Source organism: Dama dama, chromosome 28 (assembly GCF_033118175.1).
Source record: "Dama dama isolate Ldn47 chromosome 28, ASM3311817v1, whole genome shotgun sequence".
Taxonomy (NCBI): Eukaryota; Metazoa; Chordata; class Mammalia; order Artiodactyla; family Cervidae; genus Dama; species Dama dama.
The window spans coordinates 25847221-25870531 of NC_083708.1; the positions used below are offsets into that span (position 1 = coordinate 25847221).

General features: G+C 39.2%; 1 protein-coding gene across 1 annotated transcript in view; it reads right to left on the minus strand.

The window, feature by feature from the left end:
• Positions 1-23311, minus strand: part of RNF217 (ring finger protein 217) — a 124743-nt gene that overhangs the window by 29685 nt on the left and 71747 nt on the right. Inside the window, exons 2-3 of the mRNA XM_061131939.1 lie at positions 20603-20836; positions 6143-6307 (exon numbers count right to left, since the gene is read on the minus strand). Coding sequence (XP_060987922.1) covers positions 6143-6307; positions 20603-20836 — 399 coding nt within the window. The remainder of the gene's footprint in view (positions 1-6142; positions 6308-20602; positions 20837-23311) is intronic.

The following is a 23311-nucleotide window of genomic DNA, read 5'->3' on the forward strand; positions in this document are numbered from 1 at the left end:
CAGCCAAAGATGGAGAAGTTCTATACAGTCAGCAAAAACAAGACCAGGAGCTGACTGTGGCTCAGATCATGAACTCCTTATTGCCAAATTCAGATTTAAATTGAAGAAAGTGGGGAAAACCACTGACAATTCAGGTATGACCTAAATCAAATCCCTTATGATTATACAGTGGAAGTGAGAAATAGATTTAAGGGACCAGATCTGATAGACAGAGTGCCTGATGAACTGTGGATGGAGATGCGTGACATTGTACAGGAGCCAGGGATCAAGACCATTCCCAAGAAAAAGAAATGCAAAAAGGCAAAATGGCTGTCTGAGGAGGCCTTATAAATAGCTGTGAAAAGAAGAGAAGCGAAAAGCAAAGGAGAAAAGGAAAGATATACCCATTTGAATGCAGAGCTCCAAAGAGCAAGGAGAGATAAGAAAGCCTTCCTCAGTGATCAGTGTAAAGAAAGAGAGGAAAATAATAGAATGGGAAAGACTAGAGATCTCTTCAGGAAAATTAGAGATACCAACGGAACATTTCATGCAAAGATGGGCACAATAACGGACAGAAATGGTATGGACCTAATAGAAGCAGAAGATATTAAGAAGAGGTGGCAAGAATACACAGAAGAACTGTACAGAAAAGATCTTCACAACCCAGATAATCATGATGGTTGATCACTCACCTAGAGCCAGACATCCTGGAATGTGAAGTCAAGTGGGCCTTAGGAAGCATCACTACGAACAAAGCTAGTGGAGGTGATGGAATTTCAGTTGACCTATTTCAAATCCTAAAAGATAATGCTGTGAAAGTGCTGCATTCAATATGCCAGCAAATTTGGAAAACTCAGCAGTGGCCACAGGACTGGAAAAGGTCCGTTTTCATTCCAATCCCTAAGAAAGGCAGTGCCAAAGAATGCTCAAACTATCACACAATTGCACTCATCTCACACACTAGCAAAGTAATGCTCAAAATTGTTCAAGCCAGGCTTCAGCAATATGTGAACTGTGAACTTCCAGATGTTCAAGTTGGTTTTAACAAAGGCGGAGGAACCAGAGATCAAATTGCCAACATCCACTGGATCACTGAAAAAGCAAGAGAGTTCCAGAAAAACATCTACTTCTGCTTTATTGACTATGCCAAAGCCTTTGACTGTGTGGATCACAATAAACTTTGGAAAATTCTTAAAGAGACAGGAATACCAGACCACCTGACCTGCCTCCTGAGAAACCTGTATGCAGGTCAGGAAGCAACAGTTAGAACTGGACATGGAACAATAGACTGGTTCCAAATTGGGAAAGGAGTAAGTCAAGGCTGCATATTGCCACCCTGCTTATTTAACCTATATGCAGAGTACATCATGTGAAATGCCAGGCTGGATGAAGCACAAGCTGGAATCAAGACTGTCAGGAGAAATATCAATAATCTCAGATATGCAGATGAAACCACCCTTAGGACAGAAAGTGAAGAACTAAAAAGCCTCTTGATGAAAGTCAAAGAGGAGAGTAAAAAAGTTGACTTAAAGCTCAACATTCAGAAAACTAAGATCATGGCATCCGGTCCCATCACTTCATGGCAAACAGATGGGGAAACAGTGGAAACAGTTGCTGACTTTATTTTGGGGGGCTCCAAAATCACTGCAGATGGTGATTGCAGCCATGAAATTAAAAGACGCTTACTCCTTGGAAGGAAAGTTATGACCAACCTAAAAAGTAAAAAGCAGAGACATTACTTTGCCAAGAAAGGTCCATCTGGTCAAGGCTATGGTTTTTCCAGTGGTCATGTATGGATGTGAGAGTTGGACTATAAAGAAAGTTGAGTACTGAAGAATCGATGCTTTTGAACTGTGGTGTTGGAGAAGACTCTTGAGAGTCCCTTGGACTGCAAGGAGATCCAACCAGTCCATCCTAAAGGAGATCAGTCCTGGGTGTTCATTGGAAGGACTGATGTTGAAGCTGAAACTCCAATACTTTGGCCACCTGATGTGAAGAGCTGACTCATTTGAAAAGACCCTGATGCTGGGAAAGATTGAAGGCAGGAGGAGAAGGGGATGACAGAGGATGAGATGGTTGGATGGCATCACCGACTCAATGGACATGAGTTTGGGTAAACTCTGGGAGCTGGTGATGAACAGGGAAGCCTGGTGTGCTGCAGTCCATGGGGTCGCAAAGAGTTGGACACGACTGAGCGACTGAACTGAACTGAACTGAAAAAAAATAAATGACTTAATTACCCTTAATTCATAAATCACATTACTTATATATTAGCCTATGACATGTATAACTTCCTAATTAATTCTCTCTATTCAAGGCTTTGTAAAATGTCCTAAATAGAGATACGTGGTTATTTATGAAAGAGAAAAATTCAAGTGGTCAGCTGCCTGTCATCTTGTTGGCTATGACTGTATTTGTGCCAAGTTATATAAATATTTACATAAATATTTCTCTTATCTGACATTAAGGAAGAAGGTAATTTGCAGCAGGGATGGTTAAATTTTCCAATTTAAAAAAAGCTAACCATTTTAAGAAATAGTACCCAAAGTTTGCTTTAGTAAACCAAGTATTCTGAGAAAAGTTTAACTTTAATGTGAGGAAGAAAATGAAAATGCAACAGTCACATCCTTAGAGATTGCAGGGGCAAATACAGATGTGTAAGCAGCTCTAGAAATCTGATGTTAGAGTTCTTCTGTTCCCTTGTTAGGTTTTATTTATTTTTAATCATGAACTATTTCCAACATTTAAAAATTAAAGATAATGGTGTAATAGACATGCATGAATTTATCACCCATTTTTAATAATATTAACATATTGCAATATTTAAGGAATATTTTTGAAGAGATATACTTACTTTATATATGCATATTTAATATAACTGTTTCTTTACTTTAACTTCCTGCTGGCTTTAAACTGGCTTGCCCCAAAGTATTGGGTAAAAGGGACTGAAAATGTGTCCAGCTCTCTTTTAAAGTACATATTTTAAAAAACATACTCAATTCAAAATATAAGAACAAAGTATTTTTAAAGTGTTAAATAAGCATTTAAAAATACTTGAAATGCTAAATAATAAGAAATGATCACACAGCAATAGTTTTTCAAGCTTTTCTGGTGATAAATTGTTTCAATCTTTTTAGAAAACAAATTGGCAATATGTACCAAATATTCAATATATTGATATCCTTTAACCTAGTGATTCTATCTTCAGAAAAGGTACAAAATATGGAAATATATATATTCCACATGAATATCCTTAACAAATTATAATATAGGGATATATTTTTTAAAAATCCCAAACCCAAACAAAACCAGCTTTGGTATCTAATAGGTGGAGGATATTTAAGCAAATATTACATAGTTAATAAATGTTGGGCTTCCCTAGTGGCTCAGAGGGTGAAGAGTCTGCCTGCAACGCAGAAGACCTGGGTTCGATCCCTGGGTTGGGAAGATCCCTTGGAGAAGGGAATGGGAACTCACTTCAGTATTCTTGCCTGGAGAACTCCATGGACAGAGGAGCCTGGCAGTCTACAACCCATGAGTTGCAGAGTCAGACCTGACTGAGCAACTAACACTTTCACTTTCTTTCACTTAATGTATGTTATAAAAACTACTCGGTAACATAAGAATGGTTTGAAAAGTTAAATGGAAAAAACAAGGGATACCAAATTATCCCCATATAACGATTTTTTTTTTAAAGTTACCTAAATAGGGGAAAGAGCAAAGAAACACTGATATGTTAATAGTGAGTGTACTAGCGTGGTGAATTCTCTTTCTCTGTTTTCCAAATTTCTATCGTATGTTACATGACCTTTATGAAAAAAATCACTTAAAAATCAAAATAATTATTAAAATTATGGATCAATCTAATATACCCATGCAGGGTATATAAATATACTTTGGTCCCAACAAAATTTTAAACACATTTGATTATCATTAATAAAAACATATTCACATGAAAATGTATGATAATTGTTTTGTTCACCTGGAAGCACTATACGAAAATTTTTTTCATAAGCTCCTAGCATCTTCCTTTTTCATTTATAAATCTTAAAAGACTATTTAGGAAAATAAAGCTTTGGCCCATAAAAGAAAGTATTAATTCACTGAGTAATATCTCCCTGTGGATTTCTACTCTTAGAGAGGTTTCATGAGCAAAAATAAAATTTTATGGCCCAAGAACAACAACAAAATCAGAATTAAGAAAATACAAAATTTTAAAGTCACATGCTTTAAAAAACCCTAAAACTATCTGTATTCAAAACAAGTCATAAAATATGATGTAACCTGACACAAATTTCATGGAACCTGAATCTCACCAGAAAGTGGGTTCTCTGCTACACATGGAATGAATGTAAACTCATTCCATGGTTCTTTGGCCCCTTTCCCTTCATTTAATCAAAACATAATTCCTTTTAAAACCTCAACTTTTTAGCTATTATTTCAAAAGAAAACCAGCATGTATGCTTTCTCTTAACTGTTTATATTTGTTAAAACTGTGGGGAACCGTCAGTGCATTCAGTAAATTCCTTACAGCTGGGTGCTTTTTCTTTCAGTAAATCAGAGTCCATTTAATGTTGGACTGAAGGATTACAGTAACAAACATATGTCTTTATGTACTACCTCAACTCATTCAGAACATCCCTAACATGTAATGTTGCAGTATTCTTCACTGAGAACCCATTCTGCCAGCCAGGCCAACCGGCAATTGTTTCACAGCTTTTCAGAGAAATATAAAGTATTATGAACAAAGTGTCAAGTAGAATGACTTAAACAAGGCTCCTGAATTCCCACTGGCCTTTATTTAGTTTGAAACGGAGCAGTAGCTCTGAATAAACTGAAAAGGCAGGAGGAAGGAGGAAAGGCCTCATTCTGCCATTGTTCTTCAATGGGTGAAAAATAAGTGTACAGAGCAATTGACGCAGCAATCTGAAACAGTCTTAAAACCAAAGGGGTAACTGTAGATGGATTTGCCTTCTACAGACAAACAAAAGAAGCTTTTTAACTCAGATATACATAGATATCACTTTTAATAGGACCAGGCCATCCAAACTATTTCAAAGTTTTCTTCCAGTTGCTAAGAACACAACATGTTATTTTAGGCAATGCTTTACTATTAATATACGTATAAACTAGTATGTGACGTAGGTGTAGTCAATCTGTGCATATATTTTTTTTTTTCATCTATAAGCTTCAGAATATACTTATGCTACTTCAAGTTGGGTTCACATGGCTAATTTTTAAAATTTTTCTGATAATTCAAATTTCCTTTACCTTGGTGCTAAGTTCTCCTGAAAGAAATGACAAAATTATTCTTGAAAGAAAATTTGAGCCCAGTTTAGACATGATTTTCAAAAACAAATTTGGCAAGAAATGAAAACCACACATGGTGGAATATACATATACACATATACACATCTAATTTTCTGCAGTGAGCTTTAGAAAGACAAAAACCTCAACAGATCCCTACCCGGTAAGCCTCAAATCCAAAGTTTTCTGGCTGGATTTATGTGCTGGTTTCTCTATAGGAGAAATTCCTTTCCCTGGCTGGCTGCACAGTTGACTTTCAACATCTAGGTCTCTGCTCAAATGCCTGCTAACTCTTGGTTATTTGCATGATTGTCAAGAGAAAATTGAAAAGTTGGATCCATAAAGACCTGAAGCTTTTAGCTTCTCCCTCACCAGATTTACTAAAAAAGGAAATGGCCAGTTTAATATAATCCTAAAATGATTAGCAATGGCAGAGAGAAACGAACAAACAAACAAAGGCTTACAAGGATTCAGAGCCTACCTAACTGAGAAGTGATTATAGTATAGTTCACTAATGTAAACTAGAAATACTACTTTATCTACTTTTCATATGAGTTTTTTCCTATATAAAAATTTCCATTTTTTTAAATTTCCACTTTTAAATGGGAAATAAGCATTTTGAAGTTTAAGACCCATAGTTTACATGTAGACTCCTTAAATTTTGAAATATAATGTGAATAAAAATATATACTATTTCTACATAAAATCTTCATTTTAGCTATATAATTACTCTTCTAAAATGAAACGGCAAGTATTCCTTTCCCCCAGGCCTGCATTAGGAAAGTCACACATAGAGTCACCTCGACACTGCAGACAGGGTTGCTCAGTGACCCCTTTCCCCCCGAGGCGGTCTCACCTTGCACTTTGGACACTTCTGGGCATTCCTCTGCCCGCGCTCAATCTCGCTGGCCCAGTGGCGCAGCAGTTTGTCTCCTTTCTTGTACTCCTTGCAGTTAACACCTTCATGCCAAGGAGAGTGGCACTTAAAACACCAGACGAATTGGCAAGTGGGGCACTGGATCTGTGTAAGGAAAAGTAACGTTCAGTACTAGTGGACATATTTCAAGTGTCTAAGGAGATAAGAATGGTGATGCTTGGAGAAATTAGCTGAAAGGCTGTAATTGGTCCAAATTTAAAATACCTCCCCCCACCCCCTGCCCCTGGATAAAACCAAAACTACAGTAAGATATGACTATTCTTATATTAAAGGAGGAAAGAATGGCTTTGGCCTGGGTGATCTGGCTGTCTGTAGACCTCAGTAGAATTAAACACTTGGGATGTTTTGGAAATCAATTTGGCCTTAAGAAAAGCCCTCAGATTGAAGCACAGAGGTAAAATCTGAAGGTCAAAATGCCCCGAATCCCCACTCAGGCTACCACCCTTGAACTTGCCTGGCCCTTGAACCAGTTTCCCAGGCATTTCCACTGCTCTTGGCTTCACTCACTTTTATAAAATCAAAGCCCCTCCCCCCTACCCAAGCTGTTTCATCAAATAAAAAACACACCAGCAAATGAACCACTACACCAGCATTTGCTATGATAGTGGATATCCCTGGTTTGCTATTCATATAAGGGAGATTAATTATAAAAATAATACAAAGGATCTTACTAGAAAACTATATGTATGGTGGTCTTGTGGCCTGTACCTAGGAAACTATCAGAAGATGTCTTTGTATGGTCACTATGCAGAGGTGTATAGAATGCATGTGTATGTTTTAAAAATATCTGTCTTCCTCTTGACAAGAAAGACATTTTATCTGACTTCCTGCGTTTTGAATAACAATGGAGTATCCTACTCTCAAACCATATTTCTGGTCCTCACTGTAGAAACATATGGGCAGAACTTGACTTTTCTATCTCTGTTTGATTAAAGTGATTAATAAAATGTCTCACTATAAATAACGATAACTGACTTTTCTCCTTGTACTCCTGCTTCTTCCTTCACTGGGCATCAGTGAATTTACTGACTATACTTTGAAGATGAGTTAGCAAGTCTTTTGGTAAACTGTACACCATGTCACTACTTTCTTTTTTTGAAAACAGTGGTTCCAATCTATAGGGTAACTGAATGCCAATTACAGTCAACTCTTCTGTTATAACTCTAAGCACTGCTGTATTCACCTATGTCAAGAATAGATAATGTTCTTCCTGTGCAAAAATGAGTAATAAAAATACTTTTGCTTTTAACTTGATTGCAAAAGAAAAGAGCATTTTGTCATCAATTTTTTAAAATCTTCATGTATATTTATTAAAATGCTGTTATATGATAATGTTTATTCTGTTGCATTACATGCATTATTTATTTTTATCAACAAACTAATGCACCAAAGTCAGTATGAACACTGTAAGTTTACAGATGAGGAAACTAATGCTCACAAAGATTAAATAACTTGCCCAGAGAAACACAGCAAGTAAACCTGTGACTCCAAGGCCAGCATTCTTTTCATTGTGTTAAAACACTTCCTCATACTAAACAGCATTCTTGCTTTGATGATTGAAAATTAAAATGTCAAAGTTAAAGAAAGTCATGTGGTTAATCTAATCAGTAAATTAGAATTCTATAACACTAAAAATATAAGGTTAATTTTGAAAATCCCTTTCAAGATTTTACGCAGATAAATTAGGAAACCTCTTGTGTCTTTTAAGAGATAATTTTTAGTTATTTAAAATAACCATTTTTGCCTTTTCTGATCATTAAAATTAAATTAATTTATTCTTAAAGTAAGAAGAATGAGTAATGTAATAAATAATGTAATATGACAATATTATAAACAATATTATAAAACAATGTAATAATAAATGTAATAAAACATTGTAATAATAATAAATGTAATAAAACAATGTAAAATGATCACTGAAAACAATGAAGAACACATGTAAACATCATATGGGGTCTATATGAATATAATTTTTTAATATAATGAATGAATGGGGAAGTAAAGAAGATTCACTTTACCTCTTGCTTCTGCCACTATGAAAGAGGGCCTGAATATTTAATTTAGTTCTCTTCTATTAGACATTATACACAATTCTAAATTACTGAACTCTACCATTGTTAAATTAAAAATAAAAAACCTTGTTGGTTTTTAATGCCAGTCTTAGATTATATTTATGAAATGAATAGCCAAAGAATTACTGTAACATGTGCCTTGAAACTGGGATTAACTCAAAGGATGTCAGACACTATAATGGCTCAAGGATCTTTGTGACTGATGCTGAACTATCTTATCTACAGATCTCTAATGACGACAATGAGAAATGTATGGTTCTCCTAAGCTACCAGAATGATAAGGAATCAGGTATTTCGTGTCCATCCCAGGATTCTGGCTTCCAGCATCACATAATAAACAACTAAGTTTCACTGCAGATCCTACTGCCAGTCCTCACCGACAACACACGCTTGGCAGCAAACTGTGAAGGGAGTTTTGCACCAAGTTCTCAAGTGAAGATAAATGACTCAAATTCAGATTCACCTGCTTACTGTCTCTCACTGAAAACATGAAAATAACTATTGCCTTACTTTGGATTCCCTCATAGCTCAGTTGGTAAAGAATCTGCCTGCAATGCAGGAGACCCCGCTTCGATCCCTGGGTTGGGAAGATCCCCTAGGGAAGGGAAAGGCTACCCACTCCAGTATTCTGGCCTGGAGAATTCCATGGACTAGAGTCCATGGGGTCACAAAGAGTTGGACACGAAGTGACTTTCACTTCACTTACTTCGGATTAAAATAATACAAGGACTAACAGGCAATCCCAACCACCTTGTTATTCAAAGGCTGCACCTTAATTGTTTAAAGACTGACTTTTTCGTTTGACGATGACCTATTCACTCCAACCTTAACCATACTCAAAGTTGGACTCATACGAAACACCTGTAGACATTAACACTGCATCTTCCTCCATACAAAATGCCATCCCATAATCACAGACTTCCCACGTGGAGTGCCTGCCTTCTGAGTAATTATATTCACACACAGGTTGCCGTGCTGGATCCACACTACTCAAAGCGTAGTGCATCATCACCTGGGAGCTTGTGGCCGACAAAAATCCAGGTCCCACCCCAGACCTCCTAAAACACGGCCTGTGTCTTCACAAGGTCCCCTCGTTACAGTTTGAGACGCACAGCTCTATAGGATGTGACCCCATCGCAGTGGCCACACCTGATCACACCAGGAACGAGTCCCTAAGCTAAAAGCAGGGATCTGCTGGCCGGCAAGCAACCTACGAGGCAGCTGGCAGGAGCTTTGTGCAGAGCATGCTGCCTGGTGAACAGAGGTTAGCCAAGCCAGATTTTTTTTTTTCTCGAGGAGCGAAAGCAGGGATACATACACAAGCACTCTACCCTTGCTATATAGGCAAAGACAGAGAAAACCTGAGTGACCACAGCACAGATCACAGAGAAGGGAACAACAGACATTCACTTCTAATAACACAACTGAGGGGCTCTCATGCTCCCAGAGCTAGGGTCCAGTTCTCCATGAGGCCCGCAGGGGTGGGTGCAGCTTGGACTGCTTTCTTGTCCTTCCTATTTCCCTGCAGCTTTATCCTAAAATACATTACGTGATGGAGCTTAAGAGAGATCACAGCCCTGCTTCTTGTAACTGGAAAAAGTCCAGTGAACACAATCTATTGAAACCTTTACTGGATCAAATGCTACTTGCTTCAGGATGTCTTCCCTATTTCTCCCAACCAGTTTTGGTATCTTGTAGAATTTCATTAGACATGTAGCTGTCTAATCTCCCTAACAGGCTACAAGGTCACAGAGGGCAAAGGCTGGCTTCTCATTCATTCTGTATTTCCTGAGTTAAGTAACATAGAACTTTTGGCACATGGTAGGTACTTGAGTAAGTTCTTTGTAAAATGAATGATTTTGCACAAAGCAAGTATTGCACAATAGCTAACATCACATGAATTCCAAGAAAAACCAACATGTCTAATTTACAACCAATGGCTGAGATGGTATTATTACCGTCTTAGATTACCGGATGAAGTTTACTAAATATTATATCCACATGACATTTTACAAAACATCATGATTAACGTGTAACTCTTCTACAACAGGCAAGGCTACAAGAAATTTAAAAATCAAGTTATCAGAGACAGGAATCTTCATTAACTCGTTCCATAATCCATGAAAAATAAAAGAACCTTATATTACATATTTTTACTTTTGACTTTCCTTAGCTTTTCTAGAATCCTGGGCTACAATGACACTCTGAGGACAAATTAAACCAACCCACCTGCCCTAAGCAAATGGTATTTTCTCTTAACAGTTCACCATGCCAATAAGGAAATAACCCACAAAATAAATACAAAATTCAAAACCAAAGAGCATCCTAGAAAAGTTTTTTCTTGATGAAATACTATACAGTCCTATATACATAGTTATTTTAAGTAAATCACAAAATCCTTACTTATCAAACTCAAAATATTAGACAACATCCATGTATAAATGTAGCATGGCCAATATGAATTAACTTGGTTTTCCAAGAAGAATTTGCTTTATTGTTAACAGAACTTCAGATTAAGACAAATACTCGATAATGAAACACTCATCAATTCATTTTCCATTCAACAAATACTTACTGAGCACCTTCAAATAACAGATACTGAGTGCACTGATTTTAGACACATCAGAAAGAATGGAAACACTGTTCTCAAAAAAATTAACGAACGTAGAAAAATATCAACCTGAAGAGCTATAAAACCATGTGATAACTACTGGAGTGGAAGCCTGGGCCTCCAGTGATAACTACTGGAAGCGAGCCATGGGAAAATTGCCTCAAGGAAGGGCCAAAGGGTAGAAGTCAGAAAGAATAAGGCCTTGAAAGACAAGTGAGGTGTCACTGGGACAAGTTATGGGATCACAGTGCAGGCAGCGAGTCCAACCGGAGCTGCCACCGAGGCCTGAGCGAACACAGTGCACTGGGGAAATAGTGGAACCTGAAAAGAGGTATCACTTCATCTGGCTCAACCCTGAATCACGCCAATGTGCCCAATAAACAGAGTCCAATCAGCTTTACATTAAGGTTGCTATACTCCTGATGTGTTTTTCAAAGCACACCGTGGTCCAGAAACTTCTCATATGAACCATATACAACTTATGGCTGTCAGACTAGCGTGTCCGAAAGAAACTAATCAATATATATGTAAGTAATTGAGACATCTCATAATTATAAATGTCACTTCAGTAGTGTCCGACTCTTTGCGGCCCCATGGACCATAGCCTGCCAGGCTCCTCTGTCCATGGGATTCTCCAGACAAGAATACTGGAGTGGGTTGCCATACCCTTCTCCAAGGGATCTCCCCAAGCCAGGGATTGAATCCACAACTCTTGAGTCTCCTGTATTTGCAGGTGTGTTCTTTACCACTAGTGAAAAAGTTCCGTAACAACTTAAAGTGGTTTTCTTGAAGAGGAGGAGATTGTGAGGAGGTGCTGAGTATTACAGAGAGGAGAAAAGAAGTCTGCAACGCATGGCTTTAAATGCTTTCAAGGAAGCACAATCTGCTCCCTGTTAAGATCAAATCTTATAGCAGGAGTGGCAGCGGGGGAAGGGTCTCTACATGGAATGATGACTTGACTTCTTGTTTTGATTTTTAATCCCTAAGATTTTACCTGCTCCTTGGGATTCTCACCATGACTGCAATGCCAATAATACATAGCTCCATGAGGCACTGCTCCTTGAACATGGTCCAAACACGGCCAAGTGACCCTTCCATTAATTTCTCACAGTACAGCTTAAATTAAAGTGGAAAATGAAAGGGAAACTTTCCTAAAGGTTAGGTACTAAATAAGGACAAAAATGCAGAATAACACATGACAAGATAACCTAAATGAGATAGTGATTATTCATATAAATCACCTTACCCATCTTCCTCTTATTGGTTTTCAGGCTCCTTTCACACAAGCAACACACAAATTTATTGCACAATAGGTGGAGCTAATGGTAAAGAATCTGCCTACCAATGCAGGCAGACATAACAGACTCGGGTTCCATCCCTGGATTGGGAAGATCCCCTGGAGGAGGGTATAGCAACTCACTCCAGTATCCTTGCCTGGAAAAATCCCACAGACAGAGGAGCCTGATGGGCTATGGCCCTAGGGTTGCAAAGAATCAGACACAACTGAAGCGACTTAGCATGCATGTACACACATTCACTTCAATACTAACTTCTGTTTTTAACTGAGAGGCAAGCTTTTCTAGGACAGTATATTGGAACTTGGGAATAGGGATTCTGTCCTTTGAAGAGAGTCCTTCCTCCTTCCTTTAATTTGAGAATCACTGTTCTATACTAATCCTTCTTGCCTGGAAACATCTTTAAGCATTTACAAACTCTTCCTCTAAACCTATAAAGCAAGACCCAGTGGAGTATCTGAGTCTATGAGGACCCACCTCTTCATAGACGAATATGAAGTCCTGGAAGATTCTGCTCCGATCTGTATAAACCCAAACTCCCTAGCCACGGCAGGATGACATCATCCAGTTTTCAGAAGGACGCCCTACTCGGAAGACAACACAAAAGACTAACCTCTCACAGAGATACCAGAGGGCCTTCTAAGTACAGAGTGTACATGAGAAAACGGGAGTATTCTCTGTGACCAACAGGTAAAGCAGGAGAAAGAGATCTCAGCCTGAAGGTAACAATGAATCTTTCAAAACGGAAGGGAATGATTCTATAAGTAGCAGGTTCCCTGACAATGGAAGCCTTCAGTGTGTGAATGGTCACTTGGCAGGCATTCTGTAGAAAGAATTTATGCGCATGTAGACTAGTGCATGGGATCCTGTTACAGCAAAGGCCCCCAGTCTCTGGGATCTAATATCTGATGGTCTGAGGTGGAGCTGCACAGGGTGGATCAGACAGTAAAGAACTACCTGCTCTGCAGGCGAACCGGGTTCGATCCCTGGATCTGGAAGATCCCGTGGAGGAGGGAACGGTGACCCACTCCAGTATTCTTGCCTGGAGGATTCCACAGACAGAGGAGACTCGAGGGCTACAGTCCATGGGGTCACAAAGAGTCAGACATGACTGAGCAACTGACACTTTTACACTTCCACACATACAGACTAATGCATGGAGTTTCCTTAATGCAAAGGTCCCCAGCCTCTGGGATCTAAATCCTGATGACTTGAGGTGGAGCTGCACATAAATGTAAATCCCCACACCATCCACCTCCCCCTGGTCCATGGAAAAAATTGTCTTCCACGAAACCTGTCCCTGGTGCCAAAAAGGTTGGGGACCACTGCCTTACAGTTCTGAATGGGTAAATATGGCAAGGTAGGAATACAGAATAAAGTAGGTGAGAAATGCACAGTCCTAACATCTTACAGAACATTTTACAATGAACACCAGACTTGGCTTACTTTTACCCACTATTTAGCAGGTCATCAAAAAGAAATGATTCTTCACTTGCCTCTTGTGCTAAAGATCCAAGGGGTGATATGATAAAGTGAAAAAAACAAACAGTTCTCAATCCTATGGCAGGTCAATTCACGGGAGCTATGAGCCTCTAATATTACAACTATTGTAGTTTTTTTTTATTTTTTAAGGTCAGATATAGGCTAAAATTTCAAATGAATTTCAATATTTGGCTTTTGTTGTTAGAAGTTTCATGCACAAGGAAAGGCTCTGTAAAATGTTATGGCTAATTTATGTGTCAAGAAAGGAAACAAAGAACAATTTCAGCAAAGCACCTCATTAGAAACTAGAGATACAAATGCATTCTAATAAAACTATTAGGCCTTGCATCGTAATTGAGCATGATACATTTTTTTCAGTGGACACATATATAACACTCTCTGTTTAAGATGGCTTTCCTGTTTTAAAAACTTTTGTTTAGTTGACTTACAATATGGTATTAATTTCAGGTGTATGGCAAAGTGATACAGTTATACGTACACATCTGATCTTCTTAAGGGGTTTCCCAGGTGGTGCTAGTGGTAAAGAGCCCGCCTGCCAACGTAGGAGACATAGGAGAGACGGGTTTGATCCCTGGGTCGGGAAGATCCCCTGGAGGAGGGCACAGCAACCCACTCCAGCGTTCACACCTGGAGAATCCCATGGACAGAGGAGCCTTGTGGGCTAATGTCCGCTGGGCTGCAAAGACTCGGACACGACTGAAGTGACTAAGCACACACACACATTCTTTTTCAGATTCTTTTACCATTTAGGTTATTACAGAATATTAAGTAGAGTTCCCTAGGCTATACAGTAGGTCCTTGATGATTATCTACTTCATATATAGTAGTGTGTCTGTACCAGCTTCCCTGCTGGCTCAGAGGGTAAAGCATCTGCCTGCCATGCAGGAGACCTGGGTTCGATCCCTGGGTCAGGAAGATCCCCTGGAGAAGGAAAAGGCAACCCACTCCAGTATTCTTGCCTGGAAAACCCCACGGTCGGAGGAGCCTGAGAGGTTACAGTCCGCGGAGTCATAAAGAGTTGGACTAAGCGACTTGACTCACTCGGTGTGTCTATGTCAATCCCAACCTCCTAAGTGATCCATCCCCACAAATGGCTTCTTCAAACCAGAATCAAGAATGCCATCTTTATCTCCCTCACAAATCTGTGCTAGCAACAATCCTTTAAGAAACGACACTTGTTTTCTCTCAGCTCCTGACATTCATGGTGCATTACTGCCAAGAGAATTCAGTGTGTGTCATGAGCTAAACGGATCTTGCCAGGCAGATGCACAATCTGACTCTCGATTTGTAAATACTGTCAACTTAAAGTGACGGTGTCGAGGGAAAGCTGAGGAGCAGAGCAGCATGCTAACCACACTTCCATGGCAAAGCTTTAAACATTTTTATAGACGGAAAAAAAATATCAAATTGTCTTTACTAGAAGGGAGCTTAAGCACATTTTATTGACTTTTTACTCTATGTATATATAAATGAAAATATGACTGAAGAGGTGCAGGGGGATTTGAACAAAGGACTGGCAGGTCCCTAGAAGCAGAAGTAGTGGGAAGTCATTGCCACTCCTAGGACCAAAGAGACAAGGGAAGAATTTTCTGGAGCCTAGTGAGCATGGGGGAGGCGGTGTGGGGGAGGACCATCTAGAGGGAAGCCACAGTCCTGGAGGGACACAGCTACTGCCAGAGCTTTGCACTGAAGCAGGAAGGGAATGGGCCTTCCCTGGTGGCTCAGTTGGTAAAGAATCCACCTCCAGTGCAGGAGACTTGTCTGCATTGCAGGAGATGCAGGTTCGATCCTTGGGTTAGAAAGATCCCCTGGAGAAGGAAATGGCAACCCACTCCCAGTATTCTTGCCTGGGAAATCCCATGGACAGAATAATGCATGCACTATGCTCTCTTTCCACTCTCCCCTTCCCTGCCAATGCCAACCCTTGGCTGAACCCAGACAGAAACTGAGATGCTAAGGAAGCGTGGAGAAGCAGTCCAAAAGCTGCCAAAGAGGCATCTTTCTGGAGTATAGGACAGATCACTGGAGATTGAATACAGACACAGGAAGAAAGTGAGTTGGGTAGTACCAGAATTCCAGCCTTTCACTTAAGCATATTTTAAAGTCCACCAGTTAGGAACAACAAGCCCATTGACTTGATTACATTCTTAAAGACCTTAGAAAAGTTCTCTTTCACATGAAGACATAATGCATTTGTGCAGTTTTATAAACTATGACTTCTAACCGGAAGATTTACGGTTACAAAAGGGAAAGTAATACATGAGACATAAGGTAACACAGAGGGAGTTTCCCCAGGATGTTTTTTTTTCCCCCCCAGGATGTTTTATGGGCTTTTTTCACTTTATGATGAGTCAGAGCACCATTCTGTGAATTATCAAGGTTCAGCTTAATATTTGTGGGAAGAGTGGGGATGATTCTGAGTTTTGCCTCAAGGAAATCATAGAAAGGATTATTTCCAGCATGTTCCCTTGTTGATTTATGCATGTTCTTCAACTTACTCCAAATAATGTGAAAAGGGGGATCATTTCTTGGTCTACACTTGGAAATAAGGAGGAAAGCCAGAATTGCCCATATCTCAGTAAAACTCCTAGGAGTAAAATAAGTATATTTTAATTATTTGCAATCCTCTACTCTTTCCCATGAGAAACTACCTTTTTCTACCTCTCAAACATACAGTTTTCATTTCTGTGAATTCAGTGACCTCCTCCTCTTCCCACATATTAATGATTTCCATCAGATCACTCCTGGCATTAGACCTAAGCCTCCTGGACATCTCTTTGATGCTCCAAAGGTTCTTTAAGCTCAATGAACTTAAAGCCTGTTTCATCCCCCTTTTACTCTGACCACCCATCAGTCACCCAATCTTTTACTCCACCTCTATTCTTTTTGAGACCTCCATCCCCTCCTAATAACCCAGGGTTGTTCATTCTGCTGACTTTTCCTAATAATGATAATAAGCATACTAATTTCTAGCATGTGTTGGGCACTTAGGATATATCAGACATGGTGCTATGCACTTTGTATGTGTGATTTTAAGTAATCCTTATTACACTCTTATGACAGGTATTTCTACCACCGACCAGTAAAAGGCGCAGAAGCTGTACTTAAGGTTACAGAGCTAGCATATGGCAGGCTGAGAATTTAAATCTGGTTTGAAGCCTGTGCTCTGACCCACCTTTTCCAGCATGGCAAATTCAACATTTCAAGGTTTAGCTTAATGCATTTGCCCTTTAATGAAGCTTTCCCAACCTCCTCTACTCTTTCTTCTCCTATGAGATCAGCATTTTCCACCCACATTTATTACAGTACACATTATTATTTATGCACTGGCCCATTGATTAGTTCCCTCATGAAATGTATTTTGAGAGAATACTCTGTCAGACAGAGTGCTTGACACAGGTTATCAGCAGTAAGCAAGCCTGGACCTGGTCTCCTAGAGACCAGTGGGAGAGACTTTAAGCAAATAACCACACAAATACACCATAAAATCCCAGATGATAATTGCTATGGAGAAAACCTTCAGGTGCTAGTGATGTACCTGTCTCCAGGCATCATCTGAGCACCGTTATAGCCCAGTTGCTTTTATTTTCTCCAAGCTAACTAGTTCTCTGTATTAACATGCATTTGGAGCTGCATTAATGAATTACAGAAACTGTTTAGGTTAGAAATTAGATTTCTAAATGGCAAGTGAAATCAATCTCATAGAAATGGAATGGTAAAACTTCTTGGCCTCATGAGTTTCAGGAGTGAGAAGACAAATGTTAGGAATGAGAAAGACTGGATTTGTCCACAGGCAAGGTTGTCTCAATGTAAGTTTCTCAATTCAGGAATGTGCGTGTTCTATTTCATATAATAAGAATTTTGTGGATTTCAGAACATAATGAAAAGCTCTATTTACTGAACTTTTGCCAAAAGATGGTGAGTGAGGGCCTGGAAAGATAAGCTGGCCCTTAAGAGTTCTTGTTCCTGCTTGTTGATATAGTCTGTTTATCCTTTTTCCATCTGCAGAGTACAAAAAACTTACAAAAATCTATTTAAATGGAATATTCAAATATGATATAACATGTGTGATATACTAAAAGTATATGCGTGCATACTCAATCGTCTCTGACTCTTTGTGACCCCACAGACTATAGCCTGCCAGGCTCCTCTATCCATGGAACTTTCCACACAAGAATGCTGGAGTGGGTTGCCATTTCCTACTCCAAGCAATCTTCCCAACCCAGGGATCAAATCTGTCTACTGCAATGGCAGGGGGATTCTTTACCACTGAGCCACCGGGGAATCCACTAAAAGTATTTCCTGGTATAAAACAGCTATAATATTTTGAAGCAATTTTAACCTTGGATGTTAAGTGCCTCTGAACTGACAGCAGAAACCACAATAAATCCTCAAAGAATGACATCTTGGATCAGGATATTATTAATATGACTTGACTCAGAAAGAATATTGAAATATAAATTGTAAGGGTTTCATCAATATATACAAAACACAATATAGACTCTAAGGAATATTATGAAGAGATTTTACATTGCTCAAACATGTTAGATACCAGCAGTAAACTTTTCTCTGTTTCTGTTGCCTTATGACGCAATTTATTGCATTCAAGCACTTGAATTCACTACTCTTAAAATTATGACAAACTATACCAATTTGGATTCTGTTACTGGGAAATCTGAATTTTAAAAAATACAGTCAACCTAACAAATAACCATTGGTTAATCCCAAAGAATGACACTATTAATCTCATTTAGGGTGCCATACTGTGATCATGAATGTCAAGTTCCTTTGCTAGAGTAACCAGGTCTGTGTTCCCTTTACTCATAAGATCCAGACAGGTATGGGCAGGTAAATGAGGTAGTTAATGCTAATGTGAGAACTTGGAAATTTAATGATGAAAATGCTATGTGAACACTGTGGGTGGTGGTGGTTTAGTCACTGAGTCGAGTCAGACTCTTGAGACCTCATGGACTGTAGCCCCCCCAGCCTCTTCTATCCGTGGGATTTCCCAGGAAAGAATTCTGGAGTGGGTTGCCATTTCCTTCTCCGTATAAAACACTGTACTAAGTAGTAAAAAATCACTGCTTCAGAAATTATTTGAATTATCCCTAGAACTCTGTAGAGTACAGAACAGGGGGATTATTTACCCCTTCTGTTATAGATCATCTCTTCTATAATAGTAAAACAATCATAACCACCCCCCAAATCTGTACTAGCTTTATTTTTGAGTTGCTTAATAAAATAAATATAAAAAAATAAAAAAGTTTCACTTGGAGATTTTCATCTCTCACCTATTACCAAGACTTTTAACTGCTTCCTGATCAACAACATTTAGTTTGTATTTATTTCTGCTTCATTTATTGCCAAGGTTCGCAGTTCTGCTGCCTATTAGAGCTACTTGGTAAGGTTCAAAAATGTGGAAGATAGCTGTTAGGGAGGGCTTAGGGACTGAGCAACTGGTGTGACTGAAAGCTCCCCAGGAGATTCTGATGCACAGTCGGGCAGTGAAGCAAGGGTTTGCTTCCGCTGTTGCTGCTGTGTTTCCCTGCCTCCAGTCTTGCCTTCTTCTGATATCTTCCTTAAGCTGCCAGAATGATCTTTCTGTAACGCCAGCAGACTTAAATTCAAGCCTGAGCACAGGGTGAAAGACTCAACATGATCTGCTCTTAAATACCTGACCTGCTGCCTGTTCTGAAAGTTATTCTCTTTCCAGTAGCTTTGTACCAAACACTTCCTTTCAGCATGCCTGCCCCAGCCTATGGGCCTGGCACTTACTCCTCCCTTGCTCTGAAATGCTTTCCCCTGTTTATCCGCCTGGAGAACTGCATCTTCTCCAGGAAGCCTTTCCTGACACGCCAGACCCCCTCCTCTGTCAGTGTTAAAGCACAAGTCTACTGGGCTTCACATTTTTGTTTGATGACTACTCATATTTTTTTTAAGTTTTCATTGGAGGAGAGTTGCATTAGTTTCTACCATCTAGCAAAGTGAATCGGCTGTACATATACATACATCCCCTCCTTTTTTGGATTTCCTTCCCATTTACGTCATCACAGAGCACTGAATAAACATCCCTGTGCTACACAGTAGGTTTGCATCAGTCACCTATTTGATACATAGTATCAGTAGTGTATATATGCTAATCCCAATCTCCCAACGCATCCCACCCCTGCCTTTCCCCCTTATGACCTCTCACACTGCCCTATCATTTTAGAACATAGGACGCTCCCACCTTCATTAGACATCTTGTGAGCAAGGACTATGTCACATCTGCCACTGATTCCCCCAAACTTAGCACACTGCCCACCCAGCATATACTGGCTTTTTGTATTTGCTGAATAAATGAATAAATAGCATATTACACTATTTTACTTATTACAGACAGAGTCACATTGGGTCCACTGAAAAAAAATCTCAGATGGTAAAGCATCTGCCTGCAATGTGGGAGACCTGGGTTTGATCCCTGGGTCTGAAAGATCCCCTGGAGAAGGGAATGGCAACCCATCCCAGTATTCTTGCCTGGAAAATTCCATGGATAGGGGAGCCTGGGAGGCTCCAGTCCATGGGATCACAAAAAGTCGGACATGACTGAGCAACTAACACACAATTATTTAGTATTTAGTAACAGCAGTGATAATTACTTTAAAAATTAGTCTTTTTATTTGGCTATGAGTGGATTTTAAACAGGGTAAAGCCAAAGGAGAACTTTAATTAAATCCTCAAGAGTACTCTCCTATTAGCAGTATCCCCAAACCACACAGTTTCAGAATTAGAGCCGTTGTATACTCACCTTGGACTCCGATAGGGGAAGGAAGCCCACTTAATGCCTACCACAAGTTGGCCTAACTAGGCTGCTCTCATTATGTGACATCTAACCCACAACTCTGGGGAACATGCTTACTTTGTATTTGCTTTCTGATCTGGAAGGGGTGGGAATATGTCCTTTTTTCTTGAAGGTTGTAAAGTGCTTGCACTGCGGACATGGCTTGGTGCTGGCATCAATACGGCCAAGTTCCAAGAAGTACTTGTATTTGATGGAGTCTTCATGTGTCAGGTTATAGACAACCATTGTTTCTTCCAAAAATTCAAAGCACTCAGTGATAGGGCATTTGATTTCCACTTGGCCAAGCTGCACCTGTGTGAAAGAACAAATGGGAGAGGAAAAAAAAAAAAGGCACTGGTTATTACAGTTCTCTTCTTTTTTCATATGGTAATGCTTATTTCATAATTATAGCAAAGGATTATCTGTCACTTTTCATGATTCCGTAACATAATAAATGATAATCACTTTGGTACCTATGTCAGGTGATACCAAATAATTACTATATAATGTTTCCAAAATGACTGATAGAGTATTTAAGCATTCTCTATCATTAAATATAATGATTATCAAATATGAGACCTGGAATGGGCCTACATCACAGGCTCACCTGGGAAGCAAATTATCATTCAATCCTCTGCAATCTGCAGGATGAGACAGCATTCAGACAACGAACCAAATAAAAGAACAGCTTGGATGAAAAGGTGTTTCAGATTTTTCAACCTTACTACAAAGTTCCTGCCAGGCTCCTCTGTCCATAGGACTTCCCAGGCAAGAATCCTGGAGTGGGTTGCCATTTCCTTCTCCAGGGATACTGATTCCAGACCCAGGGATCAAACCCAGGTCTCCTGCATTGCAGGCAGATTCTTCATCATCTGAGCCACCAGGGAAGCTCAAATTTTTCTTACCATAGCCTTACTCAGCCCTAGACTTAGGGCACATTTAACTTTAAGAAGACAAAAAAAAAAAAAATAGGATTTTATTTATATATGCAACATCCAGTAGTCTAAAAATTATTGCTAAAAAGAAAAAACCCTTTCCCCTGACTTTCCCAGGTAAAGAACATATAACTGTTCCCATGTCATGAGAATTATACAAACAAGTAAGAAAATTAAACCAGCATAACACTGTAAAAAAATCCCTCTGAGATCTGGCTGCTTCTGAAGTAATTTATAAAATGAACTCCTTCAAAGAACTACAGAGTTAGATTAGGAGACGGGAGAGGGAATGTACTGGAGTGATACATTTACTATTTATTTGGTAGAGAACTCAAAAAATGGCTAGCATTAAAAATTACAGTATAAGATTCAAGTACAAAGTGTGGACACAATTAAGTTTCAAAGGATTAAAAAAAATAAAACTACTTTTTAAGGATGACTTAGGCTTGTTTTCCATAAATAGTAACAAAAACCCTTTACATTCCTGGCATCATAGTCTCTTTTTGCCCTATCTTAGGGTAGCAAAGGGAGGCAGGGAAAGCTCTAAATGGAAAACAACCCCAAACCATTTCTTTCTCGCTTGGTGAACTTGACATTTTGAGAAGGTGAAACTCATTGACCTTAGTGAGAAAAGTCCACTATTAAGATGGAGAGAGGAATGCGAAAAAGTCACCTGATCTGGGGAAAGAAAACATCTATAATGAGCCATTAACAAAGACCCTAAGTTCATAGTAACTTTGAACTTTGCTGTTTATCTCGAGGAAAGGTAGGTAAGAAACTACACTCTATAGGATGCCTGGCAACGACATATTTATTATCAGTAAAGAACATAAGCCAGATTGATAATGAAAAAAAATCTAACTTTGGATAAGCCACCTTATTAGTACTGACCTGTTGAAATGTAAGTTTCCATATCATCTTATGCTACTATTGTACAAAGATGGTCCAGAGATGCTTTTCAAGTATTAGCCCAAAGCAATTTTTTCTACTTTTTTGATGAGTCTGCTTATAGTTACAATTATCTTATTATTATACTTGTTAGTTATTACAACCCAAATTATGTTTGTTTTTTTTTTCCAAATTATGTTTTATATTAAATTATTTTCAGTTATAGCTGAAGTCAGAGGCTGTGCAGATAAACTGGGATCCAAACAAGAGGGCAGAGTATGGAGCCACCTTAGGAGTCTGAAGTAGACACCTATGAAAATTGAAAACTTTTGTTTTCTGCATGTGAAAAGACAATCTCTTGTAATCCCACACAGAAAAGTTCACTTGGTACATCTCAAGTGACTCCTGCTTACTGGGGAGCCGCATACTTGTCAGAGTAAGAGCTGGAATATTTTACTCCCAGGTCAATGTTTAACAACCCCCCCTTGCCGCTAAATTTATTTAAGCAAATAAATACTAACAATGGAAGTAGTAATTTCACAGCCACCCAGGTAGTCAGGTCTTAAAGAAATGGAATGTAGTACAGGACCAGACAATCCAAGCAGCTCAAGGGAGTGGGTCTCATCTTGTTCCTCTGTCAGCAGCAGGTGTTCATATCACACTGGGACACCTACCGTCTGATGTCCAAACAAAGCCTTGTCTTCTTCATACTTCCCAAATATCTGCCTGCAAGTCTATTCCATTCCCAAAGAACAGGTTCCTTTTGCTTAGCACCCTCTGCATTTTGCCTACTTCATACCTTCTCTTCTCTCTGAAAGCTCCAAAATCTCTACCCTGATACACTGAGTCAAATGATCTCATATTTTATTAAACAGAAGCGATATGATTATGTCCCACTACCCTCCCACTACCAACTCTCCAATGCCTGTCCCCATCTTTTCTGTCTTCCCTCCTTTTTTTTGGT